This window comes from Hippocampus zosterae, chromosome 15, assembly GCF_025434085.1.
Source record: "Hippocampus zosterae strain Florida chromosome 15, ASM2543408v3, whole genome shotgun sequence".
Taxonomy (NCBI): Eukaryota; Metazoa; Chordata; class Actinopteri; order Syngnathiformes; family Syngnathidae; genus Hippocampus; species Hippocampus zosterae.
Window position 1 is genome coordinate 227,280 of NC_067465.1, and position 22,068 is coordinate 249,347.

Here is a 22,068-nt window from a genome sequence, read left to right on the forward strand (position 1 = left end):
ATCATCAAGAAAATAACGCTGGCCAACGTGGCATTTTGTATTCTCACTTCCTCCCTTTGTCCAGTTTGTTGCACGGTGCTGAAATATGATCAGTCGTTGCCCAAAGAAGCTTTTGCCGTCTAGTTTGTGGAAAGGCTTTGCACTCAGCAGTTTTGGGTTTGTTTGTTTGTTTTTCCCCCCAGGCGTTATCGCGGAAACCTTTGATTGTGCCTTTCACTCCGTGACCTGAAGGACGCATGCAAACCTTTGATCTGGAATATCAGCGCCAAAGGTGCAAACCCGGCACCTGTCCGATCGAGGGCCGCCGACCGCTTTTTTTCAAGAGAAGCAGGCAGTAAAATTCGGGTTCTTTATTATTCAGCGAGAGGCCGGACGGTGGAAATTGCAGACTTTTGCCAGTTTCCAAGCCATTGATGCATAAGATTAGCGGGTCGGGGTGATGTAAACGATACCAAATGTTTGCTTTGCCCATCTTTGGAAGTAATGCAACACACCCACAAAAGATTGATTTGGTCAAGTTAACACTTCATGCGTCAGATATTCCAGACCGCCCATATTTGTACGTCAAGAAAAATTCCCGTTGAAATGCCTTTGTCCTTTTTTTTCTGCCATCTATTGTGTCTGTTTCTATAATCGTAATCTCTTTTATTGCCGAGAATAAAATGGAGGGCCATAAGATTAGATTGGACTTTACGTGCACGCCGGTCCTAATAAAAGTCGCACTTCTGTAAACCGCAGGCACAAAGTGTTCCTCGAGGCGTGAGCTGTGGATACCGGCGCTGTAAATGAGCCGCTATCGCTTTGGATGAAACGCCATCTTGCCGACTTCAGACAATGCGCCAATTGCTTTTTCTACTGGCAGGTAAAATGTCTGCATTGTATTCATCTAAAACGGGGGGCTGTTTATAAAGCCCCCCCTTCCGTGTCGTTGGGGGGAGGGCATTGCTTAGGGCCTTTTGTAACCGCTCGCCTCACGTATTAAGGCAGTGTTACATTGCAGCTAAAAAAACCAAACAAACGATAGATGTTAAAATGGAGCTTGAATGTTCAAGTTGAAATGTCATTGCCAATGTGCACTTTTCACAGCATCTCGTATACAAAACCACTGTGGGTGGCTGCGTGGCGGCTGCTAATCACAGCTTGGATTTATATGGCACCTTTCGATAGATAATAGAATATAGCATTGAGTTGAATTGAATAGAATAGATAGTGATAAAGAAATAAATAGGCGATAAAGAAATCAAATAATCTTGACTAGACGCTCCTGGAAACCTGGACTGCACCCCCACTCAGCCATTTTTCATCTGCTTATATTGATATGATTTTTATTCATTTATCGACTTTCTGCCTTTCCTGATTTTGCTGATGTAAATTGGGAATTTCACCATTGTGAGACAAAAAAAAAGTTTTTCTTATCTTTCTTATCTCATCGAGGCTCGACAAACGCAGAATTGCGTTGAACGATGCCTGAATTTTAATGGTGCACTTCCAAGGTTTAAGACATGCGTGAATGAAAGCAGATCCGGTTATATGACACTTTCAAGGTTGAAGGCTGTTGCTGGTTGAATAATTCACTTACCGCTAGGTGGGATAATATGCATGTATACTATATGTCTAATATATACACGCGTTTGAATTGTAATCCATAAATTTGCCTCGGTATGACCTTCAACTGCAAAGAAAAACGGGGGGGGGAATCCGGTCCAGTAACTCATTTGCAAAAGCTTCCCCGAACACAGCTGAAATGGATGCATTGACTCGAGTTTCTCATGAAAGCAATTTCTATTGGCTCATTTAGTATGACGACGACGACGTGAAAGTCATGTTGAAAACACACTTTTGCCCACATCCTTCCCCCCTGTGTTATCTCTCTTCAAAAATCCAACACAGTCCATTTTGCCGCCGCATCCTCCTGCCCGGGCGGATCGTTTACGTGCACGAGCGGAGAATGCCTTTCCTCCGGACTGCTGTGCGATTTCAAGAAAGACTGCAAGGACGGCTCAGACGAGCTCTACTGCGGTAAGCCTTGAGCCTTCACCCGAGTTGGAAAACTCGAATAAGAAAGCCCTTCTTTTTTTTTTCTTCTTTTCAATTCGACCATCGAAGGCTCATGCGATTTTGAGCATCACCCGTGCGGTTGGAACAACACCTCCGCGTACGCTTGGAGCAGGCAGTGGGCAAACGTCACCTCGCTACCTGGACAGGATCATACCTCGGGGAGCCCATGGGGTAAAGTCTGTTCCCAGCGTTCAGCTCTTTTCACTGGCCTAGGTATGCCTTTAGTCATTTGGCGTTTTGGCCTTGGTTTTTTTTTTCCCTCCGTCCAACAGGGCATGTTATGTACATTGATGGCGAACAGCACTGTCATTTTACGTCTACGGCCATTTTGGAATATTCCGTTGACAAAAGGGCAGCTGTCGGATGTCAGCTCAGGTACTGCGGCAACTTTAAAAGGACAAATTGTAATGTCTGATGATGCCTGACAAATTTTCAATTGCCTTTTCAGCTTCTGGTACCATCTTCGTGATGACAATTCCGCCGTGTCATCTACACCCATTAATGTAATCATGGTTCGAGGGACGGCTACGCAGAAACTGCTTCAGACTCGGAGTACGACCGACGGCTGGCAGAATGCCCGGACTGTCATCGGCAATCGACCCGGAGGGTACAAGGTATTGACGGGCATCGTCGCAAGCCGTCAAATTGTTGGATTGTGTCCGGAAAATTTATGAAAGCGCACGTGGGTTTAATAACTTTTCTGGACACGATCCCTCTTCCAGGCAGCATCTCACAAAAGCATCTCACTCCGCAACAGCTCCAGTTTTCCTTCAGTTGTCCCTTCTTCGGAGCCACGGACGTGATGCTGGACGACGTCAACTTCGACAAGTGCGCGGAGGGAGACGTCCCCGCCGGGTCCGAGCGGCTCTCCTGCCATTTTGAAAAAGACACTTGTTCCTGGTACCATGACTACAGTGCCAGTATCCTGTGGCAACGGGTTCTAGGCGGATTTCAATACCCCGAAGGCAACGGTTCGTATTCGTTAGAGAGGGTACTCGGATTGTCACATCGACTTGAATTTGCACGCTTTCCGCCCTCACCCGCAGGCACTTACATGCTCATATCCGGCCAACGTGGCCTGAACATCTCATCTGCGGCGAGACTGGTCGGCTTCGCTGCGGGCCGAGTCATTTGCGTGAGCTTCCGCTACCACATTTTTGGCGCCAGCATTGGTAGATACCCCTTCCGAAATCCTTTCTTTGGAGTCCCCTTTCGGTTAAAATAAGCGGGCCGCAACTATTTCTCTTTGTCGCCAGGTTCCTTGAAGTTCATCGTGAGGCGACCCGGTCACGCGGAGGATATCGTGTGGATCAGGAGTGGCTCTCAGGGAAACAAATGGAGATTTGCTGATCTTACCTTCTCCAGTGACGAACCCATACAGGTCCCTTCTTTTGCGCTTGTTATTCCATATTGCGCTCACAAGTCACAAGAATCCACCACCTTCAATGTACAATAACAGTGGGCATAAGATTGAACCTTGGGGTGCACTTGATCAATATCAGCCATCTAATTGATGCTTTTGTTCATATACGATATTTATTCTTGCATTTTCTTACTTATATATTTCTTATACGCTGTATATTCTTGTACTCTACCACTGAAAGCCAATACTTTTCGGTAGCACTCTTTCGCCGCTTCACCACTGAAGATCATCTTCCACTTCTTTGTCTCTCCCGGAGGTTTCTTCTCCTCCCCCTTCGAAAATGTTGATCGGTGATTGAAATCAATGTCTTCTCTTTGCTTCTGGCGGACATCCGATGATGATGTGATTGCCAAAACGGATTAGGCCGTTGATGAGGTTTCTGGCGGTTCTCCAGTTCATCATTGAGGCCGCGGCGGGTGGCGAGCAAGGCACCATCTCCATAGATGACGTCATAGTGTCCAGCAGGGAGAGCGGCTCGTGCCCGGCCGAGCGCGAGTGCACCTTCCAGGGCTCCCTCTGCGGTCTGCAGCCTGTTCCGTCGGCGGACTTCAGCTGGAGTCGAATCGACGGGACGGCCCAGCCCGCCAACTCCTCGGGCCCCCGAGAGGACCACACCCTGGAAACAAAGCACGGTTAGAAAGCCGGCACGACCATGTATCTGATTTTGCAAATTCACTCGTGAGAACCAGCGCGCGTCAATCGCATCCGCAGGGTGTTACCTCAGCGCTCGGTTATGGAAACGCCCGCCCGGTTCCAGAGGTCAGATGGCGACTGCGCAGATGGAGCCCACCCCCGCTCGGGGTGAATGCTTGATGTTTTGGTATTACATGGAGGGGAACGCCATGGGACAACTCAATGTTTACCTTCGGACCTCGAACGCTCCTGTCGAGCTTTGGAGCAGAAGCGGCGATCAGGGGAGTCGCTGGAGGCACGGACGAGTCTCCTTATTTAGCCCCGATAGGCCTTACCAGGTAGGCCTTTGGCTTTTAGTTGACCCTCGTTTACCCTCGCGGAAGATGTCGGCAGACGGCCGTCACCCTTCCCCCGATGCTCATTCATCATATTTCTTCCCGTCCAGTTCCACGCGACAACATGTTTTTGTGACCCCGGCAGGTGATATTTGAAGCGGTGACGGGCGACGGGCCCAGACGGGATATCGCCATCGATGACATGACGGTTCATAATGGGGCGTGTCCTCCAGAAGGCGAGCGATGACATGCAAATGAACAACTTGAAACACGAGAAAGCACCGCCGGTCAGAGTACAGGAAAGTGTTCTTTTTCTTCTTTAGGTTTTTGTGACTTTGAACTGGACCTTTGCGGTTGGGTGAACAATGCTCCGGCAGAGTCCGGGGTCAACTGGGACTGGCTATCCGGAGTCTCCCCGGGCCACCTTGTCCCAGACAAGGACCACACCACCATGACTTCTCTCGGTAAGAGAGAGACGCGCCCCGGCTAAAGCTTCCAATAGGCCGTCTGCGGTACCTTTGGATGCCGATTTTTAGCGATTTGGCGTTTTAAAGCTTTGTCCTGGTTCTTCTTTTGGCTTGAGGCCACTTTGTCTTGTACAGAGCCTACGATTCCGACAGAGAGGAAGTGGCTCGACTGGAGAGCGAGTGGATGGAGGCCGTGGACCAAGGCTGTCTTGACTTCTGGCACCGTGCCGAAGGCTGGCTGTCTAAGAGTAAGGCCGACCGATGATCTTTGGACACAAATACCCCGCCCGCATGCCTCATGAGTAGGGCTTTAACACTTGATTATTCATCATGGTTCAGTATGTACCTTTAGTTTTAAGCGGCGGGCGGCATTGGCGTTGAGAGAGAGCAGGTCGTGCGCAGGTCCCGCACACCTGACACGCAGCCAAATCCAGAAAAAATCAAAAATAAAGAACACGTCAAACAACGACTGGCCGAGCAACCTCGCGTCACTCAAACATGATGTGTACAATCAAATATTCAATTTTTCTTTTTGTAATGCAGCATGAAGTTTGCCATCTTTTTAGGAAATTGATGCAAAGAGTATACAAGAGTATCCACTACATGTATTTCAGAGCCATCAGATGTGACCTTGACTGTGTTCTTGAACGAGACATCCGGCCTGCGGCAGATTTGGAGCGCAAAAGGATTCGTCAATTCCAGGTGGATCCAAGCTCAAGTCGAATACGGCGCATCGGGACCTCACCAGGTAAGTGAGATCATAAACGTCATCGCTGCGGATAGTCCGGCGCGGCAATCCAGCACAGCGAGTATGACCCTTTGAAAACAGATTATCCTGCAAGCCAGCAGTCCGCCTTCAGAGTATTCGACCATTTCCCTTGATGATCTCCACATCCTACGAAACAAGTCTTGTCATGTTCTCCCCACCACCACCCCCAGTCCAGCCATCACGACGACCACCGCCGCTCCAGACTATGGCGTCCACTGCACCTTTGAACAAGGTGACACTGCCGCAGTTGTGGACATCCGCCATTAAAAACGGCTTTCGACATCAATAGTCATGCTGTTGTTTTTGGTTTTTTTTGAACAAAGTGTAATACTGAGCCACGTTTTGATTTTGGCCATAGTCCTCCACGGGCCTACCACGTAGGCCGTTGCATGTAAAAACATCTTTTGATCGTAGATTTGTGTAACTGGCTGCAAGAGGTCGACGATGATTTCAACTGGACCCTGAGTAGAGGACTGCAAGCGGACCAGCCTTGGGACGGACCTCCGTATGATCACAGTATAGGGAATAGCCAAGGTAGGCGCAATCGATTATGATCATCGTACTCAAGACGGGACCGTGCGCTTTGCCAAATGATTGGGAATTCGGTTTTCAGGGTTTTCATCCGTGCAGCCTTTGAAAATGTTCAATGTGACCATCAACCGATGGAAATAATCTGGCTTTTTTTCCCAAGGATCTTATTTACTTTTTAATGGCTCCGGATTGGGTGACGGTAAGAGAGCGAGCATCTCTGCCGCCGTCGGCCATTTGAGCTCGCAAATCTGCGTGGACTTCTGGTATTACATGTTTGGGCCTTCGGTATCCACCGTCGACCTGCTGCTTGAGACGGTAAGTCGCCATATGAGAAGGACGCTCGCCATGTGTGAAGAAATCATTGCTTTTCTTCAATAGAAATCCTCCCAAGCATTGGTCTGGACTCGCAGAGGGACACAGAATCCGGAATGGATCAACGCGCGAGTAACCATTGACCGGGACGACGTGATGCGGGTAGAGTTTCCGCATTGTATTGCCCAAAACCACCGCGTCCGATCAAGATCAATGAATGACGCCTTTGATTCTCGTCACAGGTGAGGTTCACCGGCCACCGAAACGGCAACGGCGAGGGATTTATAGCACTGGATGATGTCGCGGTCAGCAACGGGGCCTGCGGGAAGCACAGTACGTGGATACTTTTCACCGCGACGTGAGAAATCATTTGTTAGGGCTGACTACTGGAGGTGGACCCAAAAGCCTGTGTGTGTGTGACTGTTTTAATGACAAAGATCGACCACACAAGTTGGGTCCGGGAGTCATTCGAAAGGCGTTGTTAGTAGGTCGGTTCCTTTGTGGAAATGTGAGACTTGGGCCGACCAGGCTGGGCCTCGGCAGGAAATCCTCTGGAGGCACTGAAGAAAAATCTCCCCAAAATGGGCCAAAACGACACAGCCTTGGCCAAAGTATGACTGCCAGAGCGGGAATCATCTGGCAGCCGGAAACGGAAAAGCAAAAGTGAACAGGCACTCGGAGCGCCGAGAGACAGCCGGCATATATTCCAATGCCCGCCTTTCTTGGGCATTCCGAGTTCCCAGAAGGAACATGTTTGGCAAAGGGGTCGTGAGTCAGGAAGCGCAACTTCCTCACACTGCGACGACAGTCCGTCAACTAGGACAAAGACATTTTTTCGGTACCATTTAAAGAGTCTCTCAATCTGGATTACGCGTGCGTTTTATGCGCATGATGACTAACACTGTTGTCGCGCTTCTCCGCATCCTATCGTTGCCTTTTGAGATGGAGAATGCTCTTTGAATGACGAGACGGTTGCGCTTCCAGCATTGACTTTGCTCGACGTGGCTCGCAGGTGTCTGCGGATTTGATTCCGATTGGTGCGGCTTTGACAACGACGTCAGCCACGTGGGGCGGTGGCGGCGCCAAAGGGCCACGGAGGATGCCGCGGATCACACCTACGCAACGGTGAACGGTGAGCGCCGTCGATAAAGGCGTAAAGGATGGCGCCGTCGTTAAATGTTTACAACTTCCACTCAGATGTCGAGCGGAAGATAACGGGCTCTTTCATTCAGGTTATTATATGAGTGCGCTCATGTCAAATTCCGAACAACCCGAGGTCGCTCAACTCTTGTCACCTGACATCGTTTCACCTGCGGAGATGTGCGTGCGATTCTGGTGAGTTGAGTGGCGCGGCGGCGGGCGCGCCTTTTTAGGGGCTTTTCACACCGCATACAGCAAAGCGCAGCGCGCCCTTGACGTGCCCGTTTCTTGAGTGTTTTCAAAGGCGGAAAGGCACCCGGCCGGCCACTTGATAGTTGGCTGCCGAGCAACCCGTGACAAATATTGCAACTCCCCGCGCCCTACGTCACGGTCAACGCTGCGCTAAACGCGTGCGGCGTGAAAGCCCCATGATTTGCTGTCGCCGAAAGTGAAAACGCTCCTTAAATGTACGTCTTTAACTAGGTACCGCCTGCCCGCCGGAGCGTCGCACGCGCTGTCCGTCCATGTGTGGAGCGGGGTCCTGGGCGAGGCCCTTTGGCAGCGCTCCGGCGCTCCCTCTTCGGACTGGGAGGTGGCAGAGGTCACGGTGTTCTGGCCGACAAAGTTCAATGTAAGACTTTTTTGTCAGTCGTGCGGAGTAGCGCTTCCCGCAGCTGCCCTTTGCATGTGTTCCCCTGGACTGGCGTGGCTTTTCTCCGGGCACTCTGGACTCCAAAAACATGCACGTAAGGTTCATCTGCAAAAGTACCAAACTATCAGACCGTATTTTGAGGTCCACGTGCGGGCCGTGAAAAATTGGGCCCCGGGTGAGGAAACAAGTCACAATTTTAGTCCTGTTGGAAAAAGTGTCTCGCCATTGGCTGGCAACCATGCCAGGGCGTATCTCTTGCCTCTCGTGTCTCTTGCCCCTAAGTCAGCCGGGCTAGGCTCCACCTCAGGGCAAGTATTGTCAAAAAAGAAGAGTTGGACGCGACATAAAGCCCATACTTGTTCCATTCTGCTCTTCCAAGGTGGTGTTTAGGGCCTCCCACGTACCGGGCCTGAATTCCGCTGTCCACCTGGATGATTTCTCTGTGAAGAAGGGAGCTTGCTCTCCCGCGGCCAACTGTGACTTTGACTCGGGAGCGTGCAACTGGCTCAACAGGCCCAGCCAAGACGGACACGGCTGGGTGTTGGCCAACGGTGGCTTTCTGGGTCCGCCTGGAGACCACACCACCGAATCCCCCGAAGGTAGAGCTCGGCTTTATCGACTGAGGCCTTTGAAGCGTGTCACGCTCTGTTTCCTGTTTCCGTGAACGGAACGTGACACCCTTAGTCACGGAAATGGAGTTTTGCTTGTCGGACAAAAACATCTGCTTGCCGACGTGACCAAAACCCCCACAATGTGCTCAAGATGATTCATTGTAGTCATGTCGAAGTATTCCGGTGAGTTACTGTCCAATCCTGGGCTCATCTGCTCCCTCTCTTGTCCCGAAGTGCAATTCTTGTTTGGGAGTGCGGCATTTAGGATTTAGTCCCAACACCGCAGTAAGTGCTGCGCGTTTGCTTCCAGGTCTCTTCTTGTTGAGCTTGTCGCCACGCGGCAGCACCCGTGTGGTTGGCGTGGCATCGGAATGGATCCAAGTGAAAAAAGAGGCGCCGGCCTGTCTCACGCTGTGGTACTACATGGAGAGCAGGTCAGCCCAAAGCAAAAGCCCTCGCCATTTTCCCAGATTCTTGCTCATTTCCCCGTGGACTTCCTCAAACCGTGCGTGCGCACCATCGTCCGCTTCACTTGGGTCCCGCTTCAATAGGGGGAATCTATGAACACCCCCGCCCCCGCCTGCACACGTGGCCCTGCGCAAATAATAACAAATACAAAGCATTCGATTGAAGATGTCATTTAATATGAATTGATGATATCGATAGAATACATTGGCATCATCTGATCAATACAGTTCTTGAGAAAGATGAGAAATGCACGGCTACCTTGAGATAGCGCTTTAATTTCCTACACGGCCACGCTCGGGACTCTGAACGAGTGCATCTCAAATCATCTTTTCCCACTGAAATGAATAGAAATGTCAGGAATCCATTCCGGACTTCCCTCCCCAAAAAAACTTCATGTTTATGATAACGCTGAAAAATGTCAGGAATAATCATGTTTGCGCACTTGATGAAACAAACACTCGTGACATAATTCAAGAGAATGAAAAAGACACAGGCTGGGCATTATTTCGATGGCAATGGTGTTGTTCTTTCCGGTGCGCTTGCCTTGGCCACCTGGGAGTTAAATAAAGCAGAGCGTTGATTCAGACGGCTCGCTTACACTCGGATCATCGCTACAGCAGTATTGTCGTCATCATCTAGTCATTCTTCGCAGAGTATAAAGAAGGTATGACAAAGTAGCGTCGTCGTCGTCGTCTTCCAATCTGTCGCCGATGTATCCCAACGCAGCGACGAGTCCGAGTCCGGGACCTTGCGCGTGCTGGTTCACTGGGGCCCGTCGGAGGACCAGGTGGTGTTCCACAGAAACGGCAGCAGCGGACAGCGTTGGAAGAGCTTCTCTCAAAGCTTGGAGCCCAGCCGACCCTTCCAGGTAGCTTGAAAGAGCCGAGCAAATGACGTTTGGTCACAAAGCCGCGGATGAGCCGTCACCTTTGTGTTTAGTTGCTGATGGAAGCGCAGGCGAGCGCAGGCGGCTTCGTCGCCATCGATGACGTCAGTCTAACGTCGGGTCCTTGCCGAGGTACTCGCTGGCTTGCGATTATCGAGGACGGCGCCTGGCAACGACGTACCTTGGATTTTCAAGGCATGTTTTTGCAGTCAACGACACGGTTTCCACCTTTGTGGGCTGCACCTTTGAAAACGACACGTGCGGCTGGGAGGACGTCGGCGGGGGCCAGGGTCGCTGGGAGCGAGGAAGGAACGCCAGCGGCGACGCCGGGCCGTCCCTCGACCACACGCTGGGAACGCCGCTCGGTGAGACCCGAAGCTCGGCGACGAGCCCAAGGAGGAAAAGCGCCGTCGTCTCTTTTTGCTGACGTCGAATCTTTGAATCTTCCAGGCTGGTACGTGGCGGCCACCCCCGACAGCGGGGATCGCCTGAGCCCCGCCGCCTTGCGGAGTCCCATCATGAAGCAGGCTGGCGTCGACTGCACGCTCCAATTCTATTACAACATGGACGGAGAAGGTGCGGCGGCCGCCGTGATTTGCGGTTGATCAAATGGCCTCGTTTTGGCTTCGCTTCACAATTGTTTGTTTTTAATGTGTAGACGGCATAGATCGGATTTTCACCTTGATTGTAGCGCCACTAGTGTGCGTAGGCCCCCCCCAAATAAGGTCATGGCCTTTGTAAAGTCCCCGTATCAGAAGCAAAGGGGTCCGACCTGCACGTACTGTCGCAGACGCGGACGAGTTGAAGGTGGTGCTCGGTGAGAACTCTCGCACCAGCGTCCTGTGGTGGCAATCGGGCGGCGGCGGCGACACGTGGCGACGCGGAGAGGTGTCACTGGGCAGAAGGCGCCAGCCTTTCGCCGTCGTCTTTCAAGCCGACCGCGCGTTCAACAGGCCGGGCCACCTCGCCCTGGATGACGTCCACTTCGCCGGCTGCCCACTGCCAGGTACCCTGGGCGTCTTTTGGAGGCAAGATGGATCAAGATCTTCACTTTGGGGGGGGGGATTTTCTCTTTTTCTTTCTCCTAGAGCCTCAGCCCACGTGCCCCGAAGATATGTTTACTTGCGCTAATAACGCATGCGTGGAAAAGAAGCGAGTGTGCGACTTTGCAGATGACTGTGGCGATTGGACCGATGAGCACAATTGTGGTGAGATGTCACAAACGCTTGGCCAAAAACGATTAGGGAAGGGAATTTTCATTCAATTCAATGTGAAAAAAAAATGCCGTGGTCACGGAATGAATTGGACTCGTATCTCAAGGCGTGGTTGTGGTTCAAACAAATCAATCAGCCATCGCGCAGCCATCGCGCAGCCATCGCGCAGCCGCCTCCATTTGCGGCTCCTCTTGTCTCTGTTAAAGTAAGAATGGATAAGAATGGATTCCGAGTGCCGTGCACGCTCTTGACATATTTTCATATGAAAATGACGTTCGCCATATAATATTTGAGCACAAGACTTGCGGCTTTCCGACTCAACCGATACGGAGGCCCGAGTTTCAACGCTGAGGTTGAAGCGCGTCCTGAGGGCTCCTTTGCCCGCTTGACTTTTCTCCTCCGTCCCCGGCGATTCACGACAGAGCGACGGGGCTTGACGGAGCGCTGCAGCTTTGAACGAGGCCTGTGTTCTTGGGCCGAAAGCCGCTTGAGCCAAGCGGGAGCCCGATGGACCCGACGAAGAGGACGAGACGCCTGGCCCGCCGACGGCCCCCCCCGCGATCACACGCTCAACAACGCCGCGGGTGAGTGAAGAAACCGCCACGCGTGATGCTTGTTTTGCTTGCCGCGCCAAAAAGGGGGCTTTCGCCTTTCTTCCGTGACGTTTCTATTTTCTCAGGCCACTATATGACTCCGGGGACTGGCCTCACGGGGACGGGGCAGATAGTGGAGAGTCTCTCCAAAACGTTACTTCCGAGCACCAACTGCACGGTGAGCTGACTTGGACTGCCGGCGACGGGAGCGAACAGAAAAAAAATGTACAGACTTTGCGCGTCCGTGCAGATGCGATTCTTCTACTACAGCCCGCGAGACGCGACGGGAAAACTGGCCGCGTATTCCAGGACGCTCGGCTCGGGAAAAGACGACGTGGCGCTGTGGCACGCGAGGCGCTCCGACAATTACGACTGGCAGAGGGCGGGCGTCACCTTCTCCTCCCCCGCCAAGTGCAAGGTGAGCGCAGCCGGCTCACGTGATGCCGACGGATATGGCAACCATTTTCGTGACTCTCCAGGTGCGGCGCGAGAACCGCTTGCGGGAAACTCCTTTTCCCGGCTCGGTGAAAGGACTCCATGTGAAAAGTCCATCAATGACGCCCCCTTGATTCTCCCCAAGATTGTTTTCAGGTACGAGCGGGGCGGCGGCGACGGGGCGCACGTTGCGCTGGATGACGTGTCCTTCTCCAAGGGGTGCGCCTTCGACCCACGCGACGGCCCCCTGCCCGAGGTGCCCCCCACTTCGGCCGCGCCCACCACGCCCGCCACCTCCTCCGCGCCCCCCGAGCCGTGCCGGGTAAGCGCCACCTCACGGCTACGGCGGGACGACGCTTGCGATGTAATTGCGCTTGTGTTTGATTGCAGGATGACGAGTTCTTTTGTTGGCGTTCAGCGGGGGCCGTCTGCATTCCTTCCACGTTCAAGTGCGATTATCGTGCCGACTGCCCCCGCGGGGAGGATGAGGACGGCTGCGGTAGGCTGCCTTCCCAATACAAATATCCATAACAGATATTCAGGGCTCAACGTGGAGCAATGATAGCAGCTGAAATCAAGAAATTCACTTTGGGGGGGGGGGGGAGCGTATGAATGGTTAGGATGAGAAATGAGTGAGTCGCTCCACCGAATTTGCTCCGTTTCAAAAGGCAAACTTGCTCTTAGCGCAGCCCACGCCACGCGACGATGCTTCAGAAGAAGCAGAATTTGAGATGTCTCCAAAGGGCTCCGAGGGCGGGACGGCGTTTGTCATCGTCAACAAAGTGAATCACAGTCAGCCGCCGCGTCTCGTCAAACCGGGAAGAGCAGCTGCGCTCTTGATGTTGTTGTTGTTGTTTGGCGTCATTGTGGAAAAGCACATGAGTGGCCTGCGCGTTCCCTTCCCGGCACGCTGGCTCACGCTGGGCCCCCCGCGCCTCGCAGGTCCGTGCACGTTCGAGAGGGACGCCTGCGGATGGACGGACCCCGGCCAAGGGCGGAGGAGGTGGCGTAGGCGGAAGGCCGGCGCCGGCGGCGCTTGGCCGCCCGCCGATCACACCGTTCACACAGGTGGCGCCTCCCCTCGCCTCGCCTCGCCTCGCCGCGCCTCGCGCGTGCCTCTGAGCCAGAGGCTGACGGCGTTGTTCTGGCTTCTCAGGCTTCTACATGAGCGTCAACTCGAGTCGAACGTGGGCGCCGAGTGAGGCCCGACTCCAGAGCCCCCGTCTCCCGCCCTCGTCACCCTACTGCCAGATTCTGTACGCCGGCTGTCATCCATGTTGTTGTTGTTGTTGTTGTTGTTCCATGTTTGTGACATTTTCCGCCCGCCCCGGCGAGTTGCTCAACACCCCCCGCCCTCCAGCTCCCTTCACAAATCCAACGCTCTAACTTGTTCCTTCCTTCGTTCCGCCACGCAGGTTTCACTTCCACATCAGCGCAGAGTGCGCTGGCTCGCTCAGAGTGCTGACGCGGCGAGCCGATGGAAGTGAAGCAATCTTGTGGTCACGCAGCCGCAAGACCGTCAATGGCTGGACGCCCGAATCTCTGGCCCTGGGGCCTCACCTTCAACGTTATCAGGTGGCCCACCCGCAAACGCGGCTTCTGTCGCGTCGCAATCGAATATCCTAAAGGCTGCGTTCACGCATTTCGCCGATTGACGGCCCGCGTTTAAAAGCGCCAAATAAGTGCCATCGTTATTGTGTGAAAAGCAACATGTTGTTGCCGTCGTCATGAAATGGAGCTGCGTTGGTTTCCGCTAAGTGAATCGGACGTGAAACGTCATGTCGTCATTTTCAGATTTGAGAGGGAATGTCGTCAAAGTGCGGCTTTTCGACAATGTTTGCCTCTCTTCTATGATTTTATGAAAGATGCCCTTTCAGCCGTTGAGTAGACGATGGCTTTTTCCTCAGGTTCTATTCAGCAGCTGGAATAATGGCTCTCGGGGAGACGCCGCCGCTGCCGCCGACGCCGCCGACGCGTGCGCTGTTGCGGTGGACGACGTCTCCTTTCACAACTGCCAGCAAATCTTCCATCCGCCAGGTAAATGACTCTTGGGAGCTGCCAGTCTTCATCTTGAAACACGCAGGTGGAGTCTTGTCTTATTTTATGGATTTTTTTATTGCCACCTCCTCCTCAGCCCTCGCCGCTTTCGGTTGCACTTTTGAAGACGGCCCTTGCATGTGGACGCAGGCGGCCGACGACCAGCTGGACTGGCTCAGCGGTTCGGGTCCGACGGACACGCCCAACACCGGCCCTGCGGGGGACCATACCACGGGAAAAGGTTATTTTCACACCGTCAAAGAATGTGGAGCAAACCTTTGTGCTCGAGATCGATTTTTTTTTTTTTTTTTTTTTTTAAAGGGACAGCTCATGTGGAGAAGATTTTTTTTTTTTAATATATATTTATATATATATATACAGTATATGATATGTCGAATAAAGATGTCAAATTGTCTATTTTAAGTTTTACATTTGATTATTTAAAAATAATGAATTCATCAACCATTTCATTCAGCGCAGTTATTTTCAAATCAAATGTAGATAGAATGGACTTTATTTTCCCACTTTTAGTTTTTCTGGATACATATAAAAAATGGTTGAATACATTTTGATTGAAAAGCATTTAAGGAAAACACCGATGAGCCGACTCAACACATGCCAGATGAGTCTCGATCGTGTCAACGTTTGGTGGGCCTGATTAACGAACAGAGCGGGCCGTCGATGGCCCACGGGCCATCACTTTCCCACCACTGCAGTCACACCTCGCGGCCGAGTCCGATGGGCACGGCGCTTCGATTTGAACTCTGCGCTGATTTCTTACGCACTGGCTCATTGTTATTGTGTCCGCAGGGAAATACATGTACACGGAGAGCTCGGCTCCCAGCGCAAAGAGTGAGCTTGCCCAGCTCAAGTCGGCGCCGCTCCCGCCCGCACCTCAACGGGGATACTGCCTCGTGTTCTGGTACCACATGTTTGGCGCCACCGTCGGTTCTTTGCGAGTGTTCCTGCTGACCGCCGAGCCGATGGAGAAAACGCTGGTAAGACACGCCGGATACTTTGACCGAATGTCTGCGGACAAGGACTTGCAAATCATCGTACCGCGCTCTTGTTTTACACAATGTTGATTGGATTTGGGCTTTGCACATCGAGAGCGCAAATCTCAGCTTTTATGAGGATTATTATTCTTTTTGGGGAGTGGCGTGACTTCCCTCTACCGCGGCGCGGATTGAGAAATATCCAGAAGCCACGGACCTTCTCCGCGTTATGCTTTTATCGCGGTTGCGAAACAGCCGGGTTACAAAAGAGCTGCGATTTGTGCTCCGTGCAGTTTCGGTGCATACTATGGTGTTGCACAAATCTCTCCTCACATCCTCATTGCGAGGAGTGACTCAGCCCTCCGTCTTTCCTGTAGGTGTGGCAAAAATCAGGAAACCAAGGGGACCGGTGGTGGCCGGCGCGGAGTCACGTGACCCTGCCGCGAGTCCACCGGGTGATGGTGGAGGCGAGCGTGGGAGGGGAGGAGGGCGACATCGCCGTCGACGACATCTCGCTCGTGCCCGGAGCCTGCCCCGCCTCTGGTGATGCTTTATTCTTTCCCCCCCCCCCCCCCCCCCTAATGCCTTGAATATTTTGGATTGATTTTATGATGACCGCTGCTCTCAAGTGGCGATTGCATTCACTCAATGGTGCTCACGGCGAAGGAGCTCTGCAACATAAGTACTGCTGCGGCTTTGAACTGTGCCGCATCAGTGACCGCCTGTCCTCAATCAGGACAGACGTATGAACGTCGGTGTAAAAAAGTAGACATCAATGTCCTCGGTAGATGTGTGTGATTTTGAGGAGGGGAGCTGCAACTGGCAACAGCAGAGCGGCGATGACGCCGACTGGACCCGAGCGTCGGGGGCCACCCCGAACCCCGACACGGGCCCCGACAGCGACCACACCAGCAACACGCCCGGGGGCCACTACTACTACCTGCCCTCCTCCGGCCAGGACGCTCCCGGTCAGACTGCTGCCATGTTGTCACCCGCGTACCCCCCAGGTGAGTCCTTCAGTCTTCAAATCGGGGAGCTCGAATGCCAGCCAACTAATGCTTCTCCAAACTCTTTTTAGAACAAGGAGCTTGCGTCCAGCTGTGGTACCACATGCACGGCAGAGGCGTCGGCACGCTGAACCTTTATCAGCAAAGCGAAGATGGCCGACGGGCTCTGATTTTCTCCCAGGCGGGAAACCAACGCGCCCTGTGGCGCTTCGCCCAGGCGGCGCTTCTGCCCCGGGTCCGACCGTACAGGGCGAGTCACGTCATAGATGTAACATGCGGGCAGATTTTTTTTGTTTTTGATTACATTTAGTGTCTTTCTTTCCATTTCAGCTGGTGGTGGAGGGCGTAAAGGCCGGTCCCACCTCGGAGGGCGACATCGCCTTTGATGACATCCACGTGTCTGACGCCGAGTGCCCCCCGCACGACGCTTGCGACTTTGAGCTCAACATGTGCGGCTGGAGCAACGTCGGCGGAGGAGTGGACCAGGATGACTGGCTCCGTGGCAGTGGAGCCTCCCCGAACCCAAATACGGGACCCGGTGTGGATCACACCACAAACATGCCACACGGTCGGTCGGTCGGTCGGTCGGTCACGCAGAGACTTTTTTTGTAGGCGCGTTCATCCGGCGGGGCTTCATCGTTTCACCTTCGTCCTTCAGGCTACTACCTCTTTGTGGACAGCTCAGTGGGAGAGTGGGGCGACACCTCCTTCCTTGTTAGTGACATGCTCCAACCGGCCACGAGAGGGCACTGTCTTAGGTTTTGGTATCACATGTTGGGTCCGGATGTCGGGACCCTCCGAGTCTACGTCAATGACGGGTAGGCAGGCCGCTCATTCAGAAGAGGATGATCGCCTTTATTGGTGCTGTGACTTGATTGCTCATGGATTTGAATCGTTTGATAGAAAAACATATGACGGCGGCAACGAGGCGGGTGTTCAGAAGTGGGTCGCCGTTGGAAACAAGGGAGACGAGTGGCTGCGGGCCAGTGTGTTCGTTGAGCACCCCCGTGCGTTCTGGGTAAGAATTTGAAAGGTAACCCTTGATGTGTCATGGCCGTTTGCACACTAACAATCTTTGACTAAATCATTCTTACTTTGTGCCCCCCAGTTTGTGTTTGTGTATCAGAAGGGGGAGATCGCCGGTGGGGATGTTGCCCTTGATGACGTCACCATTTCCCACGGACCGTGTCACGCCAACCCTATCGTTGAGCCTGCCGATAAACCAGGTTGACAGTGGCACACACACTCTCTCTATAAAATATATATATATATTAGTCGGTTGAGCCCGGCTGGATAGCTCACTTGGTAAGGCATCGGTTTGGCATACGGGAGACGGTGGTTCGAAAAGGGCAGAGGAAAGCCCTTGTTGTGAATGTAGCGGTCCCAAATGATGGAAACGTCAGAAAGAAGGAACACGAGAAACTCGAGAAATACCAAGGGCTCGGAGAGGAGCTGGAGAGAGCCTGGAAGGTAAAGGTGACAGTCGTGTCGGTGGTGGGCGGAGCACTCGGGGCAGTGACCCCCAAACTAGATGAGTGGTTGCAACAGATCCCGGGAACAACGTCGGACATCTCAGTCCAGAAATGTGCAGTGCTGGGATACTGCGCACAACCCTCAAGCTTCCTGGCCTCTGGTAGAGGACCCGAGCTGAATGAGGGACGGGCACCACCCGAGGGGGGGGGGGTGAGACGAGGAATTTATTTATAATTATACTGTATATATATTTTGTGTGCGCGTGTGTGTACATATTTTAAAATTTGGGTTTTTTCTCTTTGTGCAGATATGCTTTCTATCGGCCTGGCCGTGGGTCTGACTCTCTTTGCTGGAGTCGTCATCATCTTCCTCATTACACGACACAGGAAGAACTGTGCAAAGTATTGCCGATTCCTACTCGTGAAAATGTGTATGACTCAAAAGATGATCTTAATAATGTTTAATTTCTTTGGAGCAGGTCATGCAACGATGTGCACAGTCAGAACTCCGCGTTTGACCTCTATGACTGCAAAATAGATGTAAGTCATTTGATGAGAAGAGTTTGGAATCTGAAGTTGTGAGCCGCAATAATCCTACAATATAAAAGTGCGTTTCCTTACAGGGCACAGAGCATGGCAGTGTGTCTCACATGTCCTTCTTTAACAAGCTGTACAAGGACTCTTCAAGTAAAACCAACACTGATTCATCGAGTGCCTAGCATCAATATCCGTTCATTTTTCTTTTGTAGCCCACTTCGATGATGTGAAAGTATGTGGAGAAGAAATCGATTTTATGATCAAAGATATACCCGTACCTGTTTTGGTTGTGTGTGTGCTACATATGATTTATCCGTTAGCTCTCAAGGTGCATTTATTTGAAATATGGAAGGCACCTTAAATGTGATAGAACTTACTTGCTTTTTCCTGAATTGGAATATTTTGTCCGTTTTTTTTTAACATATACGGTACTGTATATAAAATGCAATTTAAAGAACTCCCGGTGTCTTTTAAATGACTCCAATCCATCCATTTTCTATCACGCATCATGGGTGAGCTGAGGCCCGGTCCCGGGCCCAGACTTTCGGTTCCACCCTCGACTGGCTGCCAGCCTATCACGAGGCACATTTAGACAAACAACCATTCACACCGATTGGCAATTCAGTTTTGGAAGTTCATCTGAGATGCAAACGCAGGGATGTGAACTGCAGTTCTGTGAGAGAGATGCGCTAACTACGGCCCCACAATGCCGCCAGAATGTCCGGGTGCTGCGCTGACTTCCCCGTGTGGGTTGGAGTGCCACAAAGTGGATGATGACTGGAGACAATGCAATAAACAGCTTGAAGCCACTTTTTGGGGGGATCTCAAGTATGCACTAGAAGTCAAATCAACGTTTTCATGGTTGAATGTCGGTTTATACCTCGAAAAACTGAAAAACAAAACTGCGGCGCAATTGAATTACCTACATTACCTAAATTACCTACATTATGTAGGCGAATTCTTCTGAAACCATACCGCCACTGACGGTTCACCTTCACAGTTTCGTCATCTCGATCCTCTGGGACGAACGCATCCAGGTGTAATTCATACTCCGGACTACAGATGTCACCCATGTGCCCATGGGGGCGTTGTTGATGCCAGAAAGAGCAGATCCGCCGGAAGCGTCAGCCCACACGACCACCGCCCCGGCGAACGTGACAGACAGGGCCCAGTTACTCTAGCGAAAATGGGTGTTACCGTTCACGTCTTAAAGCCAGGAGACGGTAAAATAACGTTTAATCGGCTATTTTCTTCCACTTGATGTGGTGGAAGAAAACATTAATGGCCGTTTTTCTCTTTTCAGGCGTGAACTTTCCGAAGAAAGGCCAGAACGTCACCGTGCACTACGTCGGTGAGCTCCTATTGTTTTCCCACCTCCGCTCCCTGAAAGAAAAATCGTTTTTTTACGCCCCCCTTGCTATGAGGCCACGCGGTATCTGGCAGTATCTGACTCACGAAATGTACTTTACTCAAATATTTGTGCATTTTATTGAAATATTTTAGTGCTGCGAGCGAGCGGTGCGTCGTTTTGTTACTATCCTAAAGGATTGTGAATTGTCTCGTAATGAAACTTGGCAAGGCGCTCAGCATTTGATGTAAGTCTTCCTTTTAAGCGATACGCTTTTTTATTGTTGCGTCAGTCTAAATGTATTAAAATGAATGACAAGCTAACGCGTCGAGCTCGCGGAAAGCAAACCCGCCTTACTGCGCATGCGCACATTCACCCCGCCATTTTAGGAAATGGCGAGAATGAAAGGTGGATACGAAACGCCGCTTTGAGCTGGGTGCTTACTCCCTCCTCAAAATAGTGACGGCAAAACAGTTTGCGTGCACCCTATGCTGGCGGACTGCGCGAACACTGAAATCAGGAAGTAAAGTAATTAAATGTGGAGGCAAAATCTGTAGAACGCCTTTTTTTTTTAATCAAATGTTCTGCATGAGTAGTAAATGGTTTGACTTTGACTTGGTAAGATTGATCGAAACAGGTTAAGAAATGACTGCTGTTTTATTTTCAATGGACTTGTATTACAATTATTATTTTCATGCAGATAATAATCACTATTATTCACTGCAATTGTATGGAAAGTGTCTTAAACTCTTTGGATTACCCGCAATGCATCACCCGCGGACATTGGGTCTTCGATAGCAAACCTTGACATAATTGAAATGCTGTCGTCATTGTGATCTAGGCACGCTGACAAACGGCGAGAAGTTTGACTCCTCCCGGGACCGAGGAAAGCCATTCAATTTTAAGATCGGCGTTGGGCAGGTCATTCGCGGTTGGGATGAAGGTGTAGCTCAGGTAAGGAAAAACAAATGGCCGTCTCTCAATGATCTCGTCCTCAACAAATCTGGAATACACAGCTTTGGGGTGTAGGACGAAGCCATGGAAAACCCACCAAAGCACAGGGAGAGCATGCAAAGTTCAGTTTGGAGAGGAAAATGTCAACACCATAAAATAAAAATAAAAAAACGCAGGCAAAATCATGTACAAGAATTAACAGTTTACTGGTCTAAAGTTGAAAGCCACAAAATGGTCTTTGTCGAGTGGAATTCAAATGTTTACTGTGGCCACTGTATTCATCATGTTTTTCAGCAAAAGCGATTGAATTCCTAACATTGAATGGAATAGTTCAGGTGCTGTGTTTCTACGGAGTGCCTTTTTTCCCTTGTTGAAACACAATACTGCACCACTGTCTTGAAAATCTTTTGTTCCATTTGCACATGATTTGAGTTTCAGTCGATATGTTTCTCATGACCCCAACTCCTCCGGCTTCAATGCGAAATGCGTCCGCAAGGACAATTTCCTCCGTTATGTCAAACGTCAACCATTTTGTTTTCCAGATGAGCAAGGGGCAGGTGGCGCGCTTGACCTGCACGCCGGACTATGCGTACGGCAGCAGGGGGCACCCTCCCGTCATCCCAGCCAACGCCACTCTGCTTTTCGATGTGGAACTCATTGACGTTTGAGTGTTTTTCTCGTGATAATTTTATCCCCAAGCCCCACCCCCGCCCCGCCTCCCTCACTTCGACCTCATCTGCCACAAATGAAGATGCTGTCAGGGGCCTTTACAGTCATCAATGTTCTCCTCCCCCTTTATGATCTGACGCGCACCGTCCAACAATTCTTCTGTTTGTCAACTGGATAATGTAGTGGAGCAGGGTTTGTATTTAAAATTGACTTAAAACTCAGGTGCCCATCTGAACAGAATTACAGTATCAAGAGCAGCTCATGTCATTCCACAGTGCCATCGATTAGCCGTAGATCAATGCCACTCGGGTGTCTTTGTTAGCGCATTTAGTTTCCTGCGCAGGCAACCGCTATAAGTCGTCCCATGCTTGTGTTCTTGCATTCAAAATGAGTTCACCGTATGGATGCCTACGTTGTTGTCCTCAGGAAATCCGAAGAGGTTGATCATGATGTTTGCATATGGCCCACAGGTTTGCCCCCCCCCACCCCCCATAATTAAAAATTGAATTTGATTATCAACTG

The 22,068-nt window shown here is 51.4% G+C and overlaps 2 protein-coding genes across 2 annotated transcripts; both read left to right on the top strand.

Annotated features, from left to right (window-relative positions):
- Positions 1-702: 702 nt before the first annotated feature.
- si:ch211-106h4.4 (MAM and LDL-receptor class A domain-containing protein 2) lies at positions 703-19,032 on the top strand. Its single transcript, XM_052088864.1, has 51 exons — positions 703-862; positions 1,891-2,019; positions 2,107-2,229; positions 2,331-2,433; positions 2,507-2,672; positions 2,816-3,029; positions 3,105-3,230; positions 3,315-3,439; positions 3,876-4,113; positions 4,193-4,452; positions 4,595-4,685; positions 4,773-4,913; positions 5,033-5,164; positions 5,531-5,664; positions 5,746-5,917; positions 6,100-6,219; positions 6,377-6,531; positions 6,595-6,690; positions 6,771-6,861; positions 7,541-7,660; positions 7,761-7,863; positions 8,152-8,299; positions 8,700-8,919; positions 9,242-9,365; positions 10,126-10,267; positions 10,339-10,417; positions 10,495-10,650; positions 10,736-10,861; positions 11,076-11,291; positions 11,374-11,493; positions 11,922-12,083; positions 12,179-12,270; positions 12,343-12,510; positions 12,673-12,849; positions 12,918-13,026; positions 13,470-13,595; positions 13,684-13,783; positions 13,943-14,102; positions 14,435-14,564; positions 14,662-14,805; positions 15,375-15,562; positions 15,937-16,102; positions 16,348-16,566; positions 16,638-16,816; positions 16,873-17,134; positions 17,225-17,384; positions 17,470-17,584; positions 17,675-17,792; positions 18,347-18,440; positions 18,518-18,578; positions 18,662-19,032. The coding sequence occupies exons 1-51, from the start codon at positions 835-837 to the stop codon at positions 18,755-18,757; spliced, it is 7,224 nt and encodes a 2,407-aa protein (XP_051944824.1). The 5' UTR covers positions 703-834; the 3' UTR covers positions 18,758-19,032.
- A 603-nt stretch (positions 19,033-19,635) lies between these two features.
- LOC127616464 (peptidyl-prolyl cis-trans isomerase Fkbp12-like) lies at positions 19,636-22,058 on the top strand. Its single transcript, XM_052088058.1, has 4 exons — positions 19,636-19,798; positions 19,879-19,926; positions 20,765-20,877; positions 21,420-22,058. The coding sequence occupies exons 1-4, from the start codon at positions 19,762-19,764 to the stop codon at positions 21,543-21,545; spliced, it is 324 nt and encodes a 107-aa protein (XP_051944018.1). The 5' UTR covers positions 19,636-19,761; the 3' UTR covers positions 21,546-22,058.
- The last annotated feature ends 10 nt before the right edge of the window (positions 22,059-22,068 follow it).

Bases quoted from the DNA above. Each gene is read 5' to 3' on its own strand.
- si:ch211-106h4.4 (XM_052088864.1), top strand. From the start codon at position 835: ATGCGCCAATTGCTTTTTCTACTGGCAG. The intron at 6,532-6,594 runs GTAAGTCGCCAT...TTTCTTCAATAG, and splicing joins TCGACCTGCTGCTTGAGACG to AAATCCTCCCAAGCATTGGT. The intron at 18,441-18,517 runs GTATTGCCGATT...TCTTTGGAGCAG, and splicing joins CACAGGAAGAACTGTGCAAA to GTCATGCAACGATGTGCACA.
- LOC127616464 (XM_052088058.1), top strand. From the start codon at position 19,762: ATGGGTGTTACCGTTCACGTCTTAAAGCCAGGAGACG. The intron at 19,799-19,878 runs GTAAAATAACGT...TTCTCTTTTCAG, and splicing joins CGTCTTAAAGCCAGGAGACG to GCGTGAACTTTCCGAAGAAA. The intron at 19,927-20,764 runs GTGAGCTCCTAT...ATTGTGATCTAG, and splicing joins CGTCACCGTGCACTACGTCG to GCACGCTGACAAACGGCGAG.